Below are 25,000 nucleotides of genomic sequence, written 5' to 3' on the forward strand. Positions count from 1 at the left end.
CAAATCTTTATAAGTGCATGATTACTTGAATGAAGTTGCACACGGGAATTTGCATATCATACAGAAATCCTTTTAAAAAATGAACATGAATCATTGGTGTTCAATTGATCAGTGGGTATACTTGTGTAACTTGCTTCCCACTTCCTGCTTTTGCTTTCACTGATCTCCTACAAACTATTCTCAAGTCTAGATAAGAGCATTAGTTTGGAAGTTTGTGTGTTTTCATTTCTTACCTCCCCAAAAAATAACCGTTCACTGGTTTGGTTGATCAATGTATGTATTCTGTTAAGGCTTGCTGAAGTACTGAAGTACAGAATTTCTCTAATGACTAAGGAAGGATTAAGGCAAATTTTGAAAGATATTTTGAAGTAAACATTATATATATATATATATATATATATATATATATATATATATATATATATATATATTATATATATATATTATATTATTATATATATATATATATATATATATATATATATATATATATACTGTATATATATATATATATATATATATATATATATATATATATATATATATATACTTATACTTAGAAAATGAATGGCAGGAATATTTATGTACTTAGGTCAGGGTTACTCAGTTACTTACTGGCACCAAAATTTTCTCGGAAAGTCGGCCATGTTGCAAGATTTTTAGTAAGTAACAGCCCACTGAGTTTGGTATGAGCAACCCATGTACTATTAGCAGGGAGTAATCCATTGAGTTTCAGTAAGGAACAGCACATTGAATTATAGTAAGGAGCAGCCCTTTGAGTTTTGGAAAAGAGCGACCCATTGAGGGTTGGTAATGAGAAACTCATTGAATTTCAGTAAGGGGCAGCCCATTTACGTTTGGTAAGCAACAGTCAATTAAGTCTTAGTAAGGAGCAGCTCATTGGGTTTTGGTGAGGAGCAGCCCGTTAGGTTTGGCGAGGGCCAGTCCGTTTGATTTTGGCGCTGATTCTGTTTGCGATGCGGGTACAGTGGAACGAAAAGATGGTGAAAGTATATATATTATATAAACACTTCAAATTTAAGTCTTCGTAATGTTGTAGGAAAGGTCATCAGGTGGCCGAGGTTAATTTCGTCAGATTCCTTGAGTACTTTTGCAGTAGTCTGTAGCTCTGGGTTCGGTTCGGCAGTTTATTTGCAGAAACTCGATCAGAAACTATACTTTAATCCTGTAGGTTTCATAGATGCGATTTATAGATTTGTAACAGAGGAAAGAAAAACTTCCCAGTTCGACGTGATATTTTTTTACATTTGCCTTTTGGGTATATATATCCACTTGGAAGTAGTTAAGTAAATTTAACAGAAAAGAATGCATGACTACACCAAGTTACAGAAGTGTAAATAGATAGTGCTGATATTTGTAAACAGGCAGTTGGCATACAAATAAGTACGGTACGTGCTTGGATCGAAGCAAGGATCCGGACAAGCGCATTTATTTTCTACCTCTATAAACGAACTTGATTTTAACAGATGAATGTAATGTATTAAAATAGTGCAAATGTCATGACGCTTAAGAAGATTTTGTTGGTCGTATCGGAGTATTAAGCCCAAGTTCTTTACCGCAGAATTGCTTTTCATTTATTTTCACGACTCCTGACGTGCATTATATGAAAACAGATGAACATTATGTCACTCCAGAAGTACGCACGTGTGTATGTATGTATGTATAGATAGATAGATAGATAGATAGTCTGCTTCAGTTTTGAGCTAACCGTCTTCCATTTCAAGTGACCTTTCCATTTGGAGAGGGATTTAGAGAAGTATCGTTCTTGCTTATATGCAGCAGTTATTCATTGTGTTAAAACAGTATTTTAATATTTGCCTTTGTTGTTTACAATTGGATTTTATTCTTGTCGTAGCCGAAAAATTTCCTACCTTATTCGATTACATTTGGTTACCGGTATTAGCCACGCCAGGCGTAACAAAGCACAATTTTCCCCTAAAGGTAAAATCGAAATTTTCAAAGGAAAATGGAAGTATCGTTTAAGTTGATGAGTTACCCGCTATGTTGAGATGCATTCAGTATTCTTTGCACAAGGATTCCGAGCATACATCTGCTCGAGTGTGTCTTCAAAGGTCCGGAATTCCATCGTTAAGTGAATTTAGAAACAGGAAATCGTGCTCAAGCCTAGCTTTTCAAAAAAACGTATAAAACTAATTTATAGGGATGATAGAGAGTGGAATTAAATGACTTACATAGATGCATTAAAAACATTTTTACGTTACACTTCCCTAAACTTTCTTTTTGTTAAAAAAAAACTGAGTTAATTCTTTCCCAGTGAGTGAGTAATCTCCGTCGGGAGGCTTAGGACAAGGCTTCCAAGTAATTTACAACTAATGAACCAAAATTCTTTTCCGAGTTATGCCTATAAGAAACTCTACATAAGAGTTGTATTATTTCAAGTACATTATTGTGGAAAAAGGCAGACCAGAAGTACATGTGAAACAGTGAAAATGATACAACGGTGTTAGGAGAATGTACTCACGATCCCCATTTATATTAACCCCTTTTGTGATGATTTCATCAATCGCATTTTTATTAGAATATCTGTAGAGAGTTTTCATTTTAGTATTTCGTTAAATGTCGGATAAATACTAACGGATAAATATTGAATAACGTGGCGGAATAGGTATTTGATAGGGTTTCCGTCCTCTTGTGTCTCAAGGTAAATGAACAAAACCGTTTTAGAAACCACTTGTAAGTTTGTATTCTCTTCAACAACTAAGAAAAAAAGAAATAGCCGCCGTAAAGTCCGTTGATTCGGGTGCAGGTCGGTGTTGCATGAATGACTCGGTTTTAATTCGATGCTTAATTTTTTTTTATTATAAAGTTATATATATATATTATATAAATATATATATATATATATATATATAAATGTATTTTCTATGTGCTACAAGAGTTAGTGACATGAATAAAATGTGTTGTGTATATATAACTTAGGTTCCAACATCTTTTATGACGTGTGGATCAGTTGTCAGCACCCTTGCCTTTCATTTGAGAGACCTGGGTTTGATCCTGATGTGAGTCAGTATATATATGTATATATATATATAATTTATGTATATATGAGTCAGTATATATATATATATATATATATATATATATATATATATATATACATACAGTATATATATGTGTATGTATGTATGTATGTATGTATACCTATATAGACTGGGAATACATTTTAAATATTCTTTATAAACAATTAGTAATAATGTGTGCCCCATAAGCATCAATCACATGAGCAAAATACCCCAGTTTGACAAGTAAGCCAAAAGATAACTAAAGCTTAAAAAATAGTTCCCATCTCATGAATTTGGGAATGATGCGTTGGGCAATATGAGTGAAAAATACATCGAGTTTTGTTTTTTATTGCTTCTTTATCAACACTTATAACTTCTAATGCTGATTTAAGCATCGTGGATTATTAATATTGTGATGCTGGTTTGACGGTTAATCATTCGCTCAAAGTATCCAAGTTGCAGAAGGTTATTTAAGCCGCCATATTTGTGTACCGCAATATTCATATGCAAATGTTCAGAAGGTCGTCACAAGTCTGTTTCTATATTTGTACAGTACTTGAAGTTTCATGGAAATATTCCCTTAGATATTTCATATCTAGTTGGAAATTTTCAGTTTTAAACACTGGAAGTTAATTATAATTAAGTAGAATGAAGAAATTTCTCTAATCAGGTACAATATCCCGCATAAATTCATTAACATCGTTTAAAACCGATAGCTGTATGCAAAATTAAAAGGAACATTTTCTAAATCTTTATTTTATTAATGTATTTATTTATTAATTTTACCGATGTTTTGTTAACCTTTTTTTTTATTATTAACAGATGAAAGCGATTCACAAATAAAGACAGTTCCAGTAACTTCTCATGGATTATTTGAAAGTATTTTAATTTTTAGACAGGTGAAGCAAAAAACAAAAGCGGTAAATATTCTAGCATATAAAATAATGTAAGTACGAGTCAAAATAAGAAATCACAATAGTATTTGATTGACGGTAAACAACTTGTGAAGAACCGTAGCTTATAATTTGTCCTCGAGCTTATGCCAACATACGCCATTGTGTAAGTGTTCACATTGCTGTCAGTCTCACATTTGATTATGCTTGCGTACAGAAAATATTTTATTATATACTTGTGTTTCGGTTTATTTACGGGTATCTATGGTCCGTAAGTTTTTTCATTATTTTTTTAATGGCAGAGGCTTTGACATTGAATTTCAGCACCAGTTGGTTTAAGATCCGCGATACACTGTATATCATTAATAATGAACTGAAAGACAGAAGCGAATACTATATCTTTGACAGATAAAAATTTTGAATTAATATGTAGTTTGAAATGAGGCATGCGTGTGCTCTTGTGTGCAGTTTTGATGTGCGTATTGTAATGCATGTATTTATGCAATATCAGTTGAAGATGAATGTATGAACCGATAGCTCGAATGTATCACAGTGTTTTGCAAAGGCAACAAAATTTCAGGTTTTATAATGCGTTTTTATTTGTAGGTGAAGTACAAACCTTGTCTCTTGTTGTAAATGGTTTGCAGTGCATCCTGTTATAACTCTGAAAATGATTCATTTCTAATGTTACCCACTAGCCTAAAAATGCCATGTCCGGGGTGTGTGACTGTAGTTTCAGTCATGAATGAGTCAGTTTCCTTTGAAATTGGAATATAATTCCATCTAGTGTATAGTTCACAAAATAGCTTCAAGTAGGTCTTAACATTGTAGGTTCTTTAAAAGATCATTAGCGAAAAATGGTTTTACTCTGGAGGCAAACTGGTAGCCCGACAGGGCACTTTGCAATACTAATAAGACAGTCAAGAGCGCTGTTCAAGTTGTTTTAGGTACTGTCGGTTAAATGGAAAGCAGCTAAGGGCAGATGCAATGTCTAGAATAGAAAATTACAAATTAGCGTTCGTTTTGGCTTTATCCTGAGTTGTAAAACGATCAAGGCTCACAGATGGAAGTAGCAACTTCCGTGCCAGTAATATTCTATTTCATTTCGCCTATAATAGTACACAAGTAATGTCAGCGATTCCTTAAAGAATTTGCTTAAAAATAAACGCCTCGGTTGTGATGGTCTCTCCGCAGACGTTTTAAAGTTCTGCCCCCCTCCTCTCCCCGTAATATACATCTTGCTTGCTGTATACTCGAGCATAAACCACCGGTTTCCCAGAGAATCAGGTCACTAAATGCCATTAATAAAAACAAGCTGAATGACACTGATAACCCAAGGAAGCACCGCTCGATTGCAGCCACTCGTTTAGCGAGGTGTCTTGTGGCGTTGTACAGACTTCAGACAAGCAGTCTAGGTGTCAAGTTAACAGGTCAGCCGACACTTGCATCTGTATCGTGAAAGAATTGCAGACCTATTCCGTGTCGTCAGTTTCTCCTGTTTTCTAAAGTTTTGCTGAAGTGAGAAAACGATGTGACCGTAAACTATTTTGAAAGCTTTTCGACGCTCCATGCAACAGCTACACCTTTAAATTTATTTGGCATGTTGCTATTATTTCATACTGGGTATCGTATTGTCGTACAATTTTGGCACATTCAACGAGCTCCTTCAAGGCGGTATTCTCTCACTATATGTATTTAATACGTATACAGGTTCCCTGAAAGTTAAACCGAACTTGTTTCCAATCGGATGCACCATGAGTGCAAGGTCTTTAGCATCTAATCGATACCTGCAGTTGGGATGCGGATGAATTTGACTTTAAATAGAACGAAACCAAGACGCAGTGCTGCTTCCCGTAGGGGCTAGTGTCGTCAAGAGGTGGGCTGTAGGCATTACGTATACGGTTCTTTGCAGTGTCCTTCGGCTCCCAGCTGCAACCCCCTTTCATTACTTTTATTGTACCGCCATTCATATTCTCTTTCTTCCATCATCCTTTCCACCCTCTCCTAACAATTGATTCATAGTGCAACTGCGAGATTTTCCTCCTGTTACACCTTTCAAACTTTTATACTGTCAATTTCCATTTCAGTGCTGAATGACTTCATAGGTCCCAGCGCTTGGCCTTTGGCCTAAACTCTATATTCAGTTGAGGTCAAGACGCAGTGCTTGTTGCTGTTAGATCGCATAAACACAATGAAGAGCTGCAAATATTCCTGGGACATCACCGTCTGAAATTTGTACATGAATTCCTGTATTTGGAAAAAATTACCTTGGACGACCTTAAAGATACACCTGGCGCAGAAAGAGATGTCTATAAGCCGTACGACTGGAAAACATCATCATCATCATTAACCGTCTGGTTACAGAGAAACTTAAATGCTACTCTCCCACTCTCATTGCCATAGGATGAACACCAGGACAGAATTACATCGAGACGGAATTACTGTTTATTATAATGACAAACACCTCGCTACCGTCCTGTCATTATTGTTAGGCGAACCATGTCCACTTTGATCACCCGACGAAGAAATAGTAACAACCCGCTTGTCCAAAGCATCCTAAATAGTGAAGCGAGAAGATCTAAACTGTGGGAAAGATAGAATACTGAAACTTCTGTTTCCTAATTAATTTTTTTCGAACTACGGATGGCCTCGGATGTTGTGCATGTTTCATTATTTCTTTCAGTTTCTTCTTTTCGTAATTTTCTTCTTTGTATTGTTCTTACAGTTGTTTTGTATTTATACCTTATGATTTTGTCCGCGTTATTATTGACCCCTACGTAGGGTGGGCGCATGGCAGACGTATACCGATGACTTGTTGTGTATGTTCCTGTTTTGTTTTCAGAACACACCATCTTTACTGTTTACTAATGTATATTCCATTTAGTAACATCAGCTAACCTATTGTTACCATTTAATGTGCTCTACAGGTTTTTTATTATTATTATTAACGTGAAGTTAATAATAATAAAATGAAAATTCCAGTCAGTGTCATCGAAGTAAGTGTTAAATACTAAGAAGCTTTCCAGCTTTTTATAAAAGTCCCTCTTCAAGTTAAGACTTAAGAATTGTGGGCGTAAGCTCAGAAATTAAATAAAAGAAAATTGACAATTATCGTCTTTTATTTAGTTCATTTTCGAGCTTGCACTCACCATTCTTTGCCATTCTTAACTCGCCACTCTCAACTCGAAGAGGCTCTGTAAAAAGTGAGAAAGCTCCTAAATATTTAAAGCCTGCTGCTAAGACATGGGTAATATGACTGGAATTTTAATTCCCGCTTTTAGTTTTCTGCAAAAGAAAACTATTGTGCCGGCTTGTCTGTCCGCACTTTTTCTGTCTGCCCTCAGATCTTAAAAACTGCTGAGGCTAGAGGGCTGCAAATTGGTATGTTGATCATCCACCCTCCAATCATCAAACATAGCAAAATGCAGTCCTCTAGCCCCAATAGTTTTTATTTTATTTAAGGCAAGATTAGCTATAATCGTGCCTCTGGCAAAGAAATAGGCCAGGCTACCCACCTGGCCGTGGTTAAAGTTTCATAGGCGCGGCTCATACAGACTATACCGCGAGACCATCGAAAGATAGATCTATTTTCGGTAGGCTTTGATTATACGCCGTAGCGACTGTACAGAAAACTCCGAATGCCCCCGAAGAAACTTTCGACGCATTTTTTACTTATTATTATTATAAGCAATGTTTGAGTTAAGTGTTTTATCATTCTTTCAACGTACGTGCAATTTGTATTTTCGTACTTGGTCGTTTCTGTCATTGTTCTTCAGTGAAGTACAGATTAGTATCTTTACCACTGACCAAATGGACACCGTTCTAAAAGGAAACAGGGCCTATTTTTTTTTCTTTTAGTAACTTCGCCGAAAGGTGATTTCATGTAAAACCCGTCTTTCACTAAATGTATATCGTAGGTTTAAGTGGCACTGCACTGTAATCAGCCCGAAAAATAAATTCTTGTAGGAATTTTAACATGAAGTGATTCAGATGTTAATTGATTTATCTGGATTCAAATGTTAGTTGATTTACCTATTGCAGGCTAGTGTCAAGTTCAGTGAGAATGTGGATTCAGGAAGAAGTTCAGATGACGCCGAGAGAGAGAGAGAGAGAGAGAGAGAGAGAGAGAGAGAGAGAGAGAGAGAGAGAGAGAGGAGAGAGAGAGAAAAAAGAGAGGAAAAATCTGCCCGGAAATATCGACGCCGCCCACAAAATCTGGGTCCCATGCCTTGTCTCCTAAGGTCTGAGGGCATTAAGCTTCGTCAAACACTTGAAACGAATACCCTCGTCGTCGCGAGAGCTTGTAAATACCTAGATAACTTACCGCTGTGATGACATACTGTGGTTACTAATGGAGGCGGCGACGGGCTGTTTGGAGGAGGTGGAACGCCGCCTCCCCCTCCCCCTCCTCCACCCCCACCACCCGAGCCACCCCCTCCACCCCCACCTCCTCCGTCGGATGACGTCACCATAACCCCACTTAGTCTGGGAGATTCTGGGGAGAGTGGGAGATCTGAAAGAGGAAGGAAGAGATAATTAATGATTAATTTTTTAAGATAAAAATTAATTTGTATTCATGTTAATGAATTTTCAAGTCATATTAATTATTAATTAATTAAAATTTGCTGCCGGATATCTTTAGTTACAGGCTTTGAAGTTTCCGAAAGGGATTTGAAATGCAAGATAACCGATTTAAAAAGAAAAAACATTTAAAGGGCGATAAAAAAAAATCTATATTAAACAACAAAGTGTTACACACGCTTACTGTTATTGAACGACAAATCGTGACTGAAAAGTAACTTTTGAGAATCCAGAATTCGATCCAGTTACGTTACTTGACTCGAATTGTCTCTGCACTTACAGCATACATTTATGTGATTTGTGCATATAGCTCTATACGTTTGCATAAATTGATAACTTGAAAAGATGCATTTTCTGAACAGGAAAGCAAATTGAAATAGAAAATTCTTTTGCAGACTAACTTATCTTTCAAAATACGTTTAAAACTCAGTAATGTCTATTATTATTATTATTATTATTATTATTATTATTATTATTATTATTATTATTATTATTATTATTATTATTATTATTGGTAATGTCTATTACTATTATTATTATTGTTATTATTAGTGTTGTCCCTCACTGGGGTTAGTTATTTTCCGTGTTGCAAAACTCTCAGAACCTCGTTATTTTAATGTAGTGAAATTATTAGGCTCTCTCTCTCTCTCTCTCTCTCTCTCTTACACACACACACGCCTTTATGAAGATATTTAAGAAACATAATTTTATTTAATGATTTATTTTGATTTATTAAAACCAAAACTTATTCAATTAATTACAGGATTTTATATTTAATTACATCATTCCAACTAGAAGTAATGTATGGAATACAGCTACAGTACCAGCAACCTCAGCGGGTAACCTTTTTTGCGTCAGTGGTTAAAATCAGAGGCTACTGAGAAATGTATAGTTTAATAAGGCGTTTATTGCTGTGGCTTTCTGTGGAAATACTGCCCATATATTTCGGTGTACAATGAAATTAAGAACAACTGACTCATCTTTCCCATACAATTTTTACAGACTGCGTCTCCAGCGAGAACTAAGTAATTTATTGTCTTAATGCAGTAAAATAATCTTCAGAAGCTTAATTGGGTCCTTTTTTTTTTTACAATAAGAAATTTGATGTAGCGTTCAAAGAAATAAAAAAAAACATTTATAACAAGGTCGATCGGTTTCCGCACTTTCACTAAACTTGTGTAGTATTCTTTTATTTAAAGGAGCAGGAATGTTATTAGAAACTCGGACCATGGACAGTTGCATCGGAATCTATTTTTTAGCAGGTGCACGCACTGCAAAATTTTATTACAGCGGACTGTTCGTAAATCATTTAATGTTCGAGTGCACGCTTGCCTCCGCCGCTCTTCGGCGATGCAGATTTTTAATGTACGAGACAAGACAATTTCGGAAGACAATGAAGCCATAATAAAGATGTTTTATGAGAGAAAGTATAAGAGTTGTTATTACTATATCTATCGTACTGGGAGTTCCTTTGTTTGAGAAAAGCGTTTTATTTCCCGAAATAAAACCGGGGAAAAGCCGCTAGGTTGAAACATTTGTTTTAATTGTTCTGTCCATGTACTAACGAAGTCAGTCATTGTTAAGGGATCACTGAAAACCAGCCAGGTCTGTATGTGATGATCAAGCAGATTCATACTGATGGTTGGTTTTAAAGCATTACCTGTTGTAATATATTGTTACTTGCTGGTTTATTGCTTTAAGAGGAATTTTCGTATTTTTATGCTAATATCCAACTGCTGTATCACAGAAGATAATTGTTATTATACACGAATAAAATGTAAAATCGCGAGCATCAGTGAGCAAACTAAGGACAGTGAGAGAAAAACGTCTTGCAGAGGAGAAACTTGAATATGAAGCAACCTTGGTGTTTTAGAGCAGTTGCCTAAAAGGAATTTCATTAGAAATTCCTATGTTTTTTGCCTTTAACTCATCAAACCATGAACAATATTGTAAATTGTCGATTTTCCGCAAGTATGAAACTAAGTGCGTTTGCAATGGGTTCGCTGTTGCTACGATAATGCGTTGCATGACTTAGAATTATCGATAAATAAAGATATTCTTTAACTGGTGACCAGCAGTCATATGCCATGGTTACCTTGAACCAGGATATGATCTCTTTCTTTGCTTTAAGTGACTTACTGAATATATGCAGTGTAGAGGGGAACTAGGTGCAAGTGTAATGAAGATAACAATTACTCTCGAAAATTTTCTTAGGTTATTTGCAAGGTATCTCAAGTTTATATATATATATATATATATATATATATATATATATATATATATATATATATACATATATATAATTAATAATATCTGATAAACTGTAGGATATTGGAATGGAAATGATAATAGATATCAAATACCAGGAATTTCTGAAAGAACATTGGCACAATAAGCGGTAAAAAAGGTTTGTGAACGACGGAACCGTCAGGGAGAGCGCCAGATCTAATATAAACTTATTTATTAATTATATTTTAATTTATAATTTAGTTATAGTTATTTCTGTAAATATTATTTATTTATATCTAATAGTTATTTTTTGTGGATTTAGTGACATTCCATGAAAATACATATCACATTTCATGTGCTTACACATTTAGCTACTTGACTTTGTTGTTTGATTGATTATAATTATTAATTTTCTGCATGCATAATTAATACCTTATGCGTTTATTGATTATTATTAACTAATATTGTATGGGTAACTTCAGCTTAGCATTTGATTCCCGCATTTCCATCGGTAGTTGGTTTACATTTCATTAACTTACGTCAGCTATGCCTGTAATTAGGTCGTTGTTTGCGTATAAAATTGTTCAGGAATTGCATATGTGAATTATCAGTAGCTATAGCTTAACCATCATGGTGTATATAACATGCAGACAGAATTTCACGAAATGTTGGTTGCCAAACGTTTCCTGTAGTTTAAGTAAATCGGTTATTAATGAACTTGTGTATTTACATATATATATATATATATATATATATATATATATATATATATATATATATATATATATATATATATATATATATATATATATTGTATATTTGCATAAAGAGGTTGCGAAATGAATCTTTGGTGCACTGTTGAAAAGTATTTGAGAACCATATGGTTATGTTGGAATATCAATTTCACTTCCCCTTAAAATGTTTTTTATATTAAATACTGGTATGGTAAGACATTGCCTTCGGATTGGGTTAAATAACCTACTACTGTAATAGTTTTTTTCTTTTGTAACCAGTGACTGTTGTTTACAGTAGTTTAGTTTTAATAATGCAAAATTTTGTTTATATACTACATTTTAGTAAAGAAATTTACATTTGAGATCTTTGAACTTATTATTGTTAATATTATTAAAAAAGTTTACTGATAGCATCATTAGTCAGTGAAGATAATAAATCCACTATGGTTTACCTTTGTAATGCAAAATTCATGTAAAAAATTATTTTATACTCTGATCGTAATATTGCAAACCATTGTAGATTTATCTCCGATGTTATTATTATTTATTATTATTATTATTATGAAGGGAGTAGACCCTCTTTTAAACAGGTCTTATTAAAAAGGATGGCTGTATTATGACACTGCATAAGATAAATTCTCATAATACAGCCGTCCTTTTTAATATTATTATTATTATTATTATTATTATTATTATTATTATTATTATTATTATTATTATTAATATTGTTATTATTATTATCATTATTATTGACAAAGAAAGAATCTCTCACCTAATCTCTCTATCTTATGGTGAGAGGATGGTGTAGCTGAAGGGTGGTGATGATGATGATGATGATGGTGGTGAGACCCTTGAAGGAACGCCCGCCAGAGTCCTTCGGGCGTGGTGGGCGGCCTGTCCTCTAAAAGGGAGTTGGTGTCCTTGCCAAGGGCATTGTCAGAAGATGACAAGGAGAGCATTTTCAGAGGGGCTTCACTTGAAATCAGCTCCATCCTCATGAGATCAAAGTAACTGACCAGTTCGTAGGTCAGGACTGAGTTTCAGAAACTTTGTTATTCCTTTTTTTTGTGTTTTTATACGCAAGAAACTCTTAGCTATGGACCAGAATCGTGGAAGGTGTGTTTTAAGTCTTTATTTACTTCGTCAAGTATTTTCTTATAATTTGAGTCGTTTCCGTTAAGCCAATTATCATATTTTTTTTTCAATAGTGAAAAACAGAGCGACTAGTTCGTAACAGTATTTTTGTGGCTCTCGCGGGAAACCGTTTCTGCACCAAGGAGGCTTCGCAGTATTTTGAATTTATCAAAATACATCGAGTCTTCAGCTCGTAAAGACATTTCTGTTGCAGGTTTTCGCTGCACTTGCAAGAACCGGAATCCAAAACCAACGGCGGATTTTGGGAACTGTCATTCGGCCAAGTGGCGTAACCGAGTCACGATCTTTGCCAAGTGTGTGTGTGTGTTTATTTTCAGTGAATCGCTACAGAATGCAATTAGCACCACGATCACCTGAAAGTAAATGAAAGGTGGTTACGAATCACTAATCACGTTCAGGGCATGAGCAAGTTACCGCCCGAATACCACCGCCCAATTTGTCGACTGATCGTGAGCATCATCTGTCAGCCTCCTCTCATCCCGTGGCGGAGACGGTTGCCACGAGCTCATTATTATTGGTCTTATTTTGATTTTGCGGTGCTTTCTATATATTTTAGTAGTTTTTTAATGGGCTTAGGAAATAGCAACATGTTTTTATTGTTATATATTTTTCCGTGTAGGGTCATAAATACTGAAATCATCTTTATCGTTTATTGTACAACTGACAACTGGTCTCATCTGCAACGCACTCCGATTGGCACAGCAGTCCCTCCAAAGCTTCGCTCTGGTTGGCTGCAAGGGAAAGGGGGCGGAGATCGAGCTACTTGAGAATTTCTTAGTTTGTAAATATGAACCAGAATGATAGTCGCAATTATAAAGATTGCTTTCCGTTGATCTGCGAGCACCCAGCAGTTAAAACGAGGGAATTATTGAGCAGAAATAGCGGGAATCAATAAAAACCGGAGCGAGTCGTAATAAATACGGGGACAGAATGCACGAAGCCGTAACCGAGGGCCAAAGAGAACGGGGAGGCGTGATTGTAGATAAGTAACATTATTGACATTTTTACTGCCCCGGTTCGGAATGCCATTTGGGGAGGAATTAGGCCATTTGGTAAGGCACCTCTCCGCTCCCTGCCTAAGGGCCTCTGATGAGACGAAAGCGAGCGTTAGACGGACATATTTCGGCCCTCGAAAATATGCCAGAAATTGCACATGACTCGCCTACATGACCTTATTATATTCCCTCCCTTAACAACAAGTTTCACCCCCTACAACCCCCTCCCCCCCACACACACACTTTCTCCGGCTCCCCATTTCTGATGGGGGTTGGAGGGAGGGAGGTGTTCCTCGTACCCTTAAGCCTGGGAAAATCGACTTTCTGAAATGGAATATGGCTCAGTTGCCCCCAAAGCGAAGATGGGTTCACCGTTATCGTGGCATTAGCATAATTATTCTTCTAGGAACGGCATTATCCGGGGCGGATGGGTTTTGGGATAAGTCAGTACTTCGTGGAGAGAGAGAGAGAGAGAGAGAGAGAGAGAGAGAGAGAGAGAGAGAGAGTATATATTATATATATATATATATATATATATATATATATATATATATATATATATATATATATATACATAGGAGGCAGAGATTAGTATAACTATATACATAGAGAGGCTCTCTACTCTCTCTCTCTCTCTCTCTCTCTATATATATATATATATATATATATATATATATATATATATATATATATATATATATATATATATATATATATATATATATATATATATATATACATATAATTTGCCAACATTTGTAATGACGACAATGACCACCTCTTAACATCTCGGTTTTTCACGCTGTTTGGACACGCTTGTCACTACAAAGCCTAAGATCCAACTGAAGAGATTTTGACGCCCCTGGCAGATCCAGTATATCAGAAGGCGATACGCCGTGTTTCTTTCTGATATACCGGGTGTGAGTTTGACTCCTGAAACGTGCATCCGATAAATGTGAAAAAATCCAGAAGTTAAGAGGTCATTGTGGTTATTTGCAATTCGATATATATATATATATATATATATATATATATATATATATATATATATATATATATATATATATATATATATATATATATACATACACACACACACACACATATATATATATATATATATATATATATATATATATATATATATATATAGAGAGAGAGAGAGAGAGAGAGAGAGAGAGAGAGAGAATATGTGCGTCGGGGGTAGGGGTAATGTTACATCATCCATTCCTCTTCCTGTTGATTTTTATATGGGGTACATGCAGTTTACGGATCACTGTTCACCCACTTCTATTATTTTTATAATCTCACTGTATCTCTGGCTTTCTTTTTCTAATCGTTTCTGGAATCAACTGCAATTAATTGACCACCAAGGGCCATAATTCACTGATTACAGCAAACGAGGCGCCAAGGAAGCAGACTTAAAACGCTTCAGCCTCGCCGAAGGTCGAATCTGACCAAGGAATGAGCTGAAAGGTGAGACAGAATGCATTTTGGGCAAGAGAAAGAAGAGATTTAGTATAATACAAATTTAAGGGGAGATGCAAAGAGAGATCTGATGTGTGTGTTTATCTCAGGCTGTATACTTAGTTTTACCAGACCACTGAGCTGATTAACAGCTCTCCTAGGGCTGGCCCGAAGGATTAGACTTATTTTTACGTGGCTAAGAACCAATTGGTTAGCAACGGGACCTACAACTTATTGTGGAATCCGAACCACATTATAGCGAAAAATGAATTTCTATCACCAGAAATAAATTCCTCTAACTCTTCATCAGCCGGCCGCGGGAATTGAACTCCGGCCCATCGAGTAACAGTCTGAAGCTCAACCGAGTCGGCCAACAAAGGGCTACAAGTTTATTTTAGTCCTCACACACACAAACTATATACACACACACATGTATGTATAAGTATATATATATGTATAATACATATATATATATATATATATATATATATATATATATATATATATATATACATATATATATATGTGTGTGTGTGCACTGTATGTATGTATATATATATATATATATATATATATATATATATATATATATATATATATATATATATATTTCAATCTAGACGTCGCATCAGAAAATGTTTCAACCACATGATCTTAAGCTATTATTGTGGAATGACTTTTCAGCCTTCTCCAGATTTTTCTTTAACACACTATAGTCGACTGATTATTTGAATACCCTCTACGCTGCTTAGACAAACAGAGGCAACTTAATATAAATAGGTCATGGCGTAATTACTCAATTCTTTTTCAAGGTATGAACCCGAGTCCTCTTAGTAGTGAGATGACTATGTATTGTAGTTTCATAATCTTCTTTGTGGAACTGAGAATAACACAGTTGCCAAAATGTTGCTCGATTGAAGAGAAGAAAGTTAATACTAATGATGAACTGCTATCTGCCGTTCAAAAATAAGCAAACTGTAGAGATGGAACACATAATGTTGTTGGGCTAGTTGTTGCGCTAAGTAACTCCCACTTCTCTCTGTCTGTCTGTCTGTCTCTCTCTCTCTCTCTCTGTCCTTGGTCATTACAGCTTGATCATCTGGAGTTTGTATACATTCTATGCTAATTCTCTAGCAGCTTTAACATCATCGAATTCTGACAACCCTCTCAGATTCAAAGTCTGATATTGCTTTTCCAAACTTTCCTCGTGGTTCGTGTGGAAAGCACTGGGCGAGGGACCTTGTGCAAACATGGGTCCTCTGCTTCGATTCCCAATCGGGACGGAACGTTTATTTTATTCCCAGAGGTCACTGTGGCTTTTACAATACGTAGAATTACTGCATATGAGTAGTAGACTCTCTCTTTCTCTCTCTCACCGAAGTTAGCTACCTTTACCTGCTTTTTTGTCTCGTTTGCTTGGTCAGAGTCCAGAGGTCCTCGGCAAGCCTCGCTATTTTTGACACCTTGCCACAATTACGGGCAACCTTTAGGCAAGGCCTTTAGCTGGTTTTCTCAAACCCTGCCAACAAAGCCATTTTCTGTGTGTAAATTTTTCAGATTGTTTTCGAAAAAAATCGGTACTTATTTCGTTTTCTTTCTCGTGCTCACATTTCCGGAGCATTAATCAGTATTATTATCGTGTTGATACCAGCATGAAGACTTTGAGGTGTGTAAGACGAAATTATATGGAAACTTATCACTGTGTGAATTTCAGTGTGTTATGTTGTGAGCTAGTGACTGAGATGACTTTCAGTAAGCATTGAGGCTGTACTATTTACACTATTGGCAAGAAGTCTTTGGCAATTGGGAGTTACGATTGTAAAAAAAAAAGATGGAACATTAGATTGCAGTTATTTCACTGTGAAATTGGGAACCATGCTGATATGTGAAAAGACATAAAACATCATGGTACTTTTTGGTACAGTTTTGCACCCCCAATTAGATGAAAAGACATGTAAGAATGCGTCCCCTTCTCAATGCAGTTTTGTAGCCCCGATTAGAAAATCTAAAGAACGGATTATCTTAAATGACGGTTCTTCTTGGTGCAATTTTGCTTGAGATATTACATTAAAAGATATTTTTTTAGTACATAGAAAAACGGACACAATGGCATATGGGTGGATTGATATGGCAACAGAAATTTTTTCAGTAGTAAATATGCATAAAGGTAAATCAATCAAAAAGTAGATTTTTTTTCTTCAGTTTCCAAGTTACTGTTTCCCCGTAAACTCTTGTTATATACTGTAGCCAAAGCCGCATATAACCCTCTGTTACAGCTACTTTTCGCTCACTGTGTTTATAATGTACTGAAAGTTTATGCAAGGAGGCTCATTAGTCCGTTGTCAGTACGTACGCTACCCATATAATTCCAACCAAATTAGATGTTTTTATAAAATTGTAACATTTGGTTGATATTCAATCAAAATCTGTATTCTCCATTAGCTTTCATGTTTTAAGATTCATTTCTTTAGGATTCCGGTAGTTATAGGTATTTGACTGCCGGCGGTGTAAACCTTGAGTAAATTTGTTGATTAACCTCTGTTTACGAGTCTGTTGTCTTCCCGTTTTCCATAATGTCATCTCAGGCTTGTTCCGTATTAATTTTTGTTAGGATTTCATACAAAAACAACAAAAGCATTAATAATAATAATAATAATAATAATAATAATAATAATAATAATAATAATAATAATAATAATTTTATATCCACAAACCAAGGTCCTTGGGACAAACCATACTACTCGTATTTCAAATCAATGATGTTTCAAACTGTCATAGGACCATCCGTAGACTTTCGAGTTCCCTGCTGACTGGAAACGGAAGTTGAGGTGTCCCTAAACTCTGATTGGAAGTGTAATTCAAGGTGACCTTAAGGGTGTAAAAAATATTAGAAGAAGGATCCGCCTCATTTAGACTTGGAACCTAGAAGAGGCAACAAGTAATGACCGATAAACTTTGGTGACAATTTTGTAATTGATTAGTTTGAACTAATAGGTACAGTATTGTGTATTCGATGTTCTCAATGAGCAAGGTAGAATGAGGGGTTGAATTTTGAATGTTTGAAAAATGACAAATAGTTGGTTCTTTAGGGGAAGAGAGAGAGAGAGAGAGAGAGGTTGTTGTATGTAGGCAGACATATAGGCTATAGCATTTGTGCAACAAACTTAGTAATTTAATTAGTAGCAAATGTCAGTTTAATGAATTAATCATATCAAAATCATGTAGATGCTTTTAGGTAGAAAAAACCTTGATTAAATTTGGATATTTAAAAGTGGACATTTGTTGTGTTAGTTGTGATAAATGCATTTCACAGTACTCGTAGTACTGTTTCTGCGCATCACTATCAATATTCAATGAAAGAGTTTTGAGTGAAAGTAATTTCAGCGGAGAATAATGCTTACTTGGTAAATAAGGAACAGGTAGGAGCTAGTTCTGGTTATACATTGTCAGCTTGTTAAACAGTGCACTTTGATCATTATCAACTAAGTGGGGAAAATAAATGGGGAATTGTGATTCCTGTTTTCTTTAACGTTATGATTATTATTATCACAATTATTTTTGTCATAATTTTATTGTTGCTGTTGTTACTGTATGTGATTAAGTAACTCGCTGTTCATTAAGTTCTGGAAAATGACGAAGAGTACTGAATATAGAAACGAAATAAACAAAAAAGTAATTATAAAATTTATTCGGTGTAAATTAATTAACATAAGCCATTTTGAGTGATCTTATACGGTAATTTTTTAAGGAAGCAGATGATTTGAGAAACCATTTTTATATTTTAAAAAATTTCTGCTCAATGTAATCAGCGCCATGCCCATGAAACGTCCTCTTGTAAGTTACGTAAAGCTAAAGTAAAATCCCTCATATAATTTTCGTTAAAATATATTTTAAAAAATTTTTCAAGAGAAATTTTGTTCAGTAATTTGCAAACTTACGTCAACATATGTAACTTGGCAGGTGATTTTAAACGGAAAAAAAAAATTGAATGTTTTTGTTGATATTTTATATCATGGAAGCCTTATATGAACAAAATAGCTCATGCACGCTATTTTCCAAAATACTTATAATTCAGTAACAGCCGGATATAAAATTCCAATTTTACATGTAGGGCAATTATCAGGAAACCAGACGATAGAAAATGAAAATTCCTTGATATCTTTTCAGAGCGAAGTTTACATCCAGGACGATTTACAAAATATCTGGGGATGTAAGTCTAAATTTTTAAAAGTTTTTCCAGTTTGAATTTTACACTTAAGTCTGATTCACAAGAAATCCGGCATTAGAGAAGTCCTTGATACCTGTTCCTTTAATCCGAATTTTGCATTTAGGCCGAGACGTTGTGTGGAGTGTAGCGCGCGAGGTCTAATTGGCGATAATGGCTGACCGGAGAACTCTTGTGTATCTTAGCTATCAGGAGGCCCATGTCATAATGTATACTAATCGCAGGCTCTATTGATATAGGCTGGGTAACACCTCGCCATGATAAACGAGTTTGGTCCTTTTCACGTGGCGCCCTCAATGAGACGTGTACACTAACGCCCGCATCACGAGGGGTGGTCTTCCCGTTTCTCAAACGCCAGTTCAGCAAGGTTCCTTTTGCGATGTTCTCGCCTGGAAAGAACGACCCTACTGTCGTTTGTTTTTTATGCAGTCCAGTGTGCAGATGGGGTTGTCACCGATGCTCGAGCATTTAGCGGGCGACTGTACATTACTTTACCCTTGGTACCTGTGACGAAGAGCTTCGTCCATTCTGAGGCTTGCTCTCCCTGGCTATAAGGTTTAAAACGTAATGCTTCTTATTTGTAACGGGAATGACAGCGTGGTGTTTGGGATTATTTTCCAGTAGAATCGACTGTCCGTGCCTTTGAATTACAGCCTTTATTAGCTTGGAACGACTTTTTAGTGGTCTTTGTTAAGAGGACTGTGACTGTAAAGTTCAAAATGTTTAGCCAAATTAGCAGGTGCATTATTCTCGGCAGGGAACTCAACTGTTACTTTGAGGATAACAGATCACAAATAAACTTGTTTCTGAGGCAAGAGGTAACGGCCATTCATACGTGTGGTTGTACCTTTACTTAACAAGTGCATTCCTCTCTTTCCCCGATATATTTCCTAAAAGTGGTGTCCACTAAAATCACTGGTAAGAAGGAGACACGTGAAGGAATTTATCCGCTCATAAATTAAGCGCGAATGAGATAAACGGCGAGAGTAAACATGTACACAATCATTCACATCATGATGACAGTCACCGCCCACATCCTCAACACACCTTTTTGGACTGGATCCAGAAAGGCACGTTCTTTATGGACACTCTGTATATACAGCTTAATACTAGTCAGTCACCTTTCCTTTCTGATGCAGGTTTCACTTCGGTAGAGAATATACTGTATCAATAATTTTATTTTTCATTTTACCTCGTGTTCCTAAATTTTAAGGCTTTGCATAACTGCCAACGCCTAAATGCTTAGCTGGTAACCGTTCTGTCAATTCGCCTCGCTTTTATCGTACCCGTGATAACCAGCTGATTACATATTACACGTCATACTTTTGTCAGTGATTGTAAGGAATGAGAATTTTACTAATGTATAGGTTTAAATGGGTGAGGACAAAAAAGTTACCTGCGATGTGTAAGTACGGTTAGATGCACTTCGAGTAATAATAGTAATAATAATGATAATAATAGCAATGATAATGCGTCTGATAATGAGAATCTAATTTCACTGGAGACCAAATGTTGTCCAAGACCATCACAGGTTTTTCTCAGCTCATAGCTTTGCGCCAACAATTACTGTAGATCGTATAAGGTGCATTGTGATGGCTTCTTACTCAATATGAATGCAAACATGTTTTGAAGCGCAAAATATTGAATCGAAAAACTTGATTGTTGAGTACGATCCTAAATTGGCCACGGGTTAGTCCAGAAGATTTCTCCTCTCTTGTTACTTAGTTCTTGACTTTGCCTTCCAGCAGAATGCATGATATATCACTTCCCGTTTATTGTGCTATCGATATCCATAGCTGTCGAGAATGCAGTTGATAGATTAGAATAATGATATACATGTGAAATCAATATATTTTCATTGAAAGCACAAAAGACAGTCCCACCACGCCTTGAGATCGTAAATGCTTAAGTGGTATAGACCAGAGGACTGACAGCCACCGACTTCGGAAGAGAACCTCTCTCTCTCTCTCTCTCTCTCTCTCTCTCTCTCTCTCTCTCTCTCTCTCTCTCATGTAGATTTATCTCTAACAACTCTTACACGTAGGTAATAAATCATTTAGTTCTTTAAAAAAGTTTTCACCTGTTCAAGTACTTGAATATTTTTATAATAACTCTCGGTCGTAAATGTAACGAAGCGTTATTTAATATGTTTATTTTTATAATATTACTGAACGTACATTCCATTTCGTTATGATAAATGTCCAGATCCATAATTTGTTCCGTGTAATAAGAGCTGTTAACTAAGGCATTGTAATCTGATGGTGATAGTTTATATTTACAAGTACAAACATATATCTATCCGAAGAAAATTGTTTACTCAAATTTTGTCAAACACGCATTATTAGCAAATCACTCTTGTTATGACGCAGCACATATTTCGGAAACGCAGAACCCTAGCTATGCTTAGTCCCTTCAGTGAAATTCGATTCTCAGTGTGTATCAATATTCCTTTTTCCCTTGAAAAGAGTGGCTCCGCAAGGTGTCACCCTTACGCTTTCCGCAGCTGGGAGGAGGGTACAATCCCTTACCTTCTCTACTGACTGCATCCCATCACAGTCGATTAACTACCAGATACATGATCCGTTGCTTAAGTGAGCAGAAGCACGAGCTTTTCCGACTTGCTTAGGAATCGAACCCTGGCCCGAAACCTAGCCCATATTAATGAAAAGAATGGAACAATTCAATAGTCTCATTACCGAAACGTACCTCATACCGCGACTTGTACCAGCGCTGCAGAGAGAGAGAGAGAGAGAGAGAGAGAGAGAGATGCATCCGTGCGCCCACCACGATGAAAATCGCGAGCACAAACAAACAAGTGTTCCCTCGGTAATAAATCGCCCTGACAGCCTATCCTCATTTTATGCGGGGCTTAAATCCTCTTCATTATCCTTGAGAGGGCGTGAATGAACAGGGTGAATATATAAGGGGGAGAGAAAGAGACAAAAAATCCGAGTAAAATGTATGAGATTCGTATTGACTGGGCTGACATGCCATTATGGTCGATTCTTTAGTATGTAAATTAATCTTCCCGGGAGGCCAAGTGAAAAGATTGAGTTCGGGAGGAAGGCGAAAAAGGGAGCAAAGGAGTAGTAGTAGTAGTAGTAGTAGTAGTAGTAGTAGTAGTAGTAAGCACATAAACTCAAGACCTATTTCGTGAGGTTTTCGTTGATTCGTATAGTTAATCGGTAAACTCGGTTTTGACTCATCGTTGAATTTCCACTCCACACAATTCTCTGTTGAATTATCATTAGCTTCCGTGGCGTAGATTATAAATGCATTTGTAATGATGTCAGGTAAGAATTTAGTTTGTAGAAATATAAGGGTTAATTCACTTGTGGTGTAGGTGTAGGTGTAGGCATAGACAGAGGTATGGGCTCTGCTTCAGTAAAAAAATTAGGGATCAGGTTATAGTAGCATTTGTTGCTTCATTGTCAGCGACTTACACACGCTGACAAAGAGACACGTGTATATACTGTATACGTGACAAAGAGACACGTGTATATACTGTATACGTGACAAAGAGACACGTGTATATACTGTATACGTGACAAAGAGACACGTGTATATACTGTATACGTGACAAAGAGACACGTGTATATACTGTATACGTGTAGGCCTATATATAATATAAAGGCTATATATATGTGTGCGTTTGTATATGTATAAATTTGTGGTGGATCTAAGAGGTGCTATTTTATCAGTTTTCAGCAGTTATCTATTGAATTGGCCTGCTAGCCCCAAAGTCTTTCGTAGATGACGTATGACAATAATTAAAGGTCACTCATTTGGTTACTGGCCAGACCAAATGTCCCTTAAAGTTGGCAATTATGAAAAGATGTACATATAAAGTTACTTTGTTGTCTTTTTGTTATGACTATTAGAGTGTGAATATGCCTGCAGCTTTTATGTTTGCATATTTGAAGGCAGTAAACGCTCTTTATATATAAAGTCCCCCAACAATTACAAAATATTTTAATTTACCCCTTCCACGTTCTCTCTCTCTCTCTCTCTCTCTCTCTCTCTCTCTCTCTCTCTCTCTCTCTCTCTCTCTAATTACTCTTCGGTCTTTTATCCCTGGCCTTTATTGTTTCTTATTTCTCTTTCCGTTTTTTTCTCCTAATGATTTATGGACGAGATTCGAATAATCGCCGAGCCAAATGTGCTGGAGATATAATGGCTATCAAACGAGGGTCTTCATTAGCGAGGTTTGCGGTATATTTTATTACGGTGAGTCTGCCATTAGCGATATTTTTTCACTCGTGGACTCGGACAATGAGCTGATGAATTGGGAGTTTTTTTTTTTTTTTTTTTTTTTTTTTCAATAGTACCTTGGCGGTCTGAGTACAAGAATTACCTTTTATTCCATTGTTTGGTATTTTGTTGCGATTAACAAGCGGACACAGGGGTTTTGACGTAAATAAAGTCATTTTGATATAACTTTGAACCCGACGGTCAAACGTTCGTGTTTTCGGTTTTCGTGAAAAAATGGTCCTCATTCTTCCTTGTAAAAAAGTAAAGGCTTCAGAAAAGTCTGGGCTCAATTCATCTGTACCAGCCAGACAATCTTTAAGAGGATGAATCTCGTAGAGTTACGTTTTGCAACCTCACTCAAATCCGCCCATTTTTAATGGCGGAAGGTGGTGGCCTTTCCATTCTCAGATAGCGTCACGGTCCTAAAATGCAATAATGTTCCGCACTAAAGCTGTCCGCCGCAGCCGAGTCCGCTCGAGGCATAAATAATGAAAATGTCCGTTGCATCCTTGGCCGTTCAAGTCTTCTTTGGGGGGAGTTGTCTTGCTCCAATATAACGCCGGGGGAATTGGGGGGTTGTTTGTGTTCAAGTTTTCTTGGAGAGAGCATATTGTCGTGTGTTGTAGTGGGAGGGAATGCTGCGTCCCTGTCCTTGGTTTGTAGTAAGGGGAATATACTGCTGAGTGCTTGAAAGGGGAGAATAGTTTGGAACTGCTGCAGAAGGAGGGGGAGATCGTATTGGATTTACTGTAGGTGAAGGGGTTGATTGATCGTATGGGGACCCAGAGGAATGGACAGAGACCATATAGACGGGGGAGGCCTTATTGTGACCGAGGAAACGGGGCATGCAGTATTGGGGTCCATGGTCTGCTGGGTGCCCCGCTTAAGAGGAGGGGGAGGAGGAGGAGGAGGGCACTGGTCTCAGGATCCCATGTTTGGTCGCATACTTGATTCATTTTTGTCTTCTCCGCCAGTGCATTTTTTCTGCATTCCTCCGGTTGGGGCTGTCGGCGGCACTTTCAAATTAGCGAGGCCGATCGTAAACACGATAGCGGAAATTTATGGACGTGACTAAAGGGTCATTCTTCTCCTATGGGAACCTTTTGCTCGGGGAACGAGACCCGAAGTCGTTAATCACGGCCTTGTATTGCGTTGAAGAAGATGTAAATTCATTCTGTCTCTTAATTGATATTGTTGTGGAATTTCTACGCAAATATATAAATGCAGTATAAATTTGTGATATAGGGGGGAATATAGGCCATGAACTTATGGCAAATAAAAGAAAATTTTTAGAAAATGCAAGATAACTATGGAGTAATCGAGGTGTGACGTAAACTGCGGAAGTTCTCCTTTGATAAAACAGTAATTTTTATCAGATAACTGTCAGGTGCTAAATGTTTTACCTGTCGGGGAAGGTGAATAACCT

The 25,000-nt window shown here is 36.4% G+C and overlaps 2 protein-coding genes across 3 annotated transcripts in view; one reads left to right on the plus strand and one right to left on the minus strand.

Annotated features, from left to right (window-relative positions):
* LOC136849749 (segmentation protein even-skipped-like) overlaps window positions 1–13,081 on the minus strand; it is a 36,446-nt gene extending 23,365 nt beyond the window's left edge. Inside the window, exons 1-2 of the mRNA XM_067123148.1 lie at window positions 12,254–13,081; window positions 8,262–8,450 (exon numbers count right to left, since the gene is read on the minus strand). Of these exons, the coding sequence (XP_066979249.1) occupies window positions 8,262–8,450; window positions 12,254–12,479 (415 nt within the window). The 5' untranslated portion in view covers window positions 12,480–13,081. The remainder of the gene's footprint in view (window positions 1–8,261; window positions 8,451–12,253) is intronic.
* The window catches only part of LOC136849747 (glutamate receptor 1-like), a 330,227-nt gene that overhangs the window by 13,035 nt on the left and 292,192 nt on the right, over window positions 1–25,000 (plus strand). The window lies entirely within an intron of this gene.

Source organism: Macrobrachium rosenbergii, chromosome 21 (genome assembly GCF_040412425.1).
Source record: "Macrobrachium rosenbergii isolate ZJJX-2024 chromosome 21, ASM4041242v1, whole genome shotgun sequence".
NCBI lineage: Eukaryota > Metazoa > Arthropoda > Malacostraca > Decapoda > Palaemonidae > Macrobrachium > Macrobrachium rosenbergii.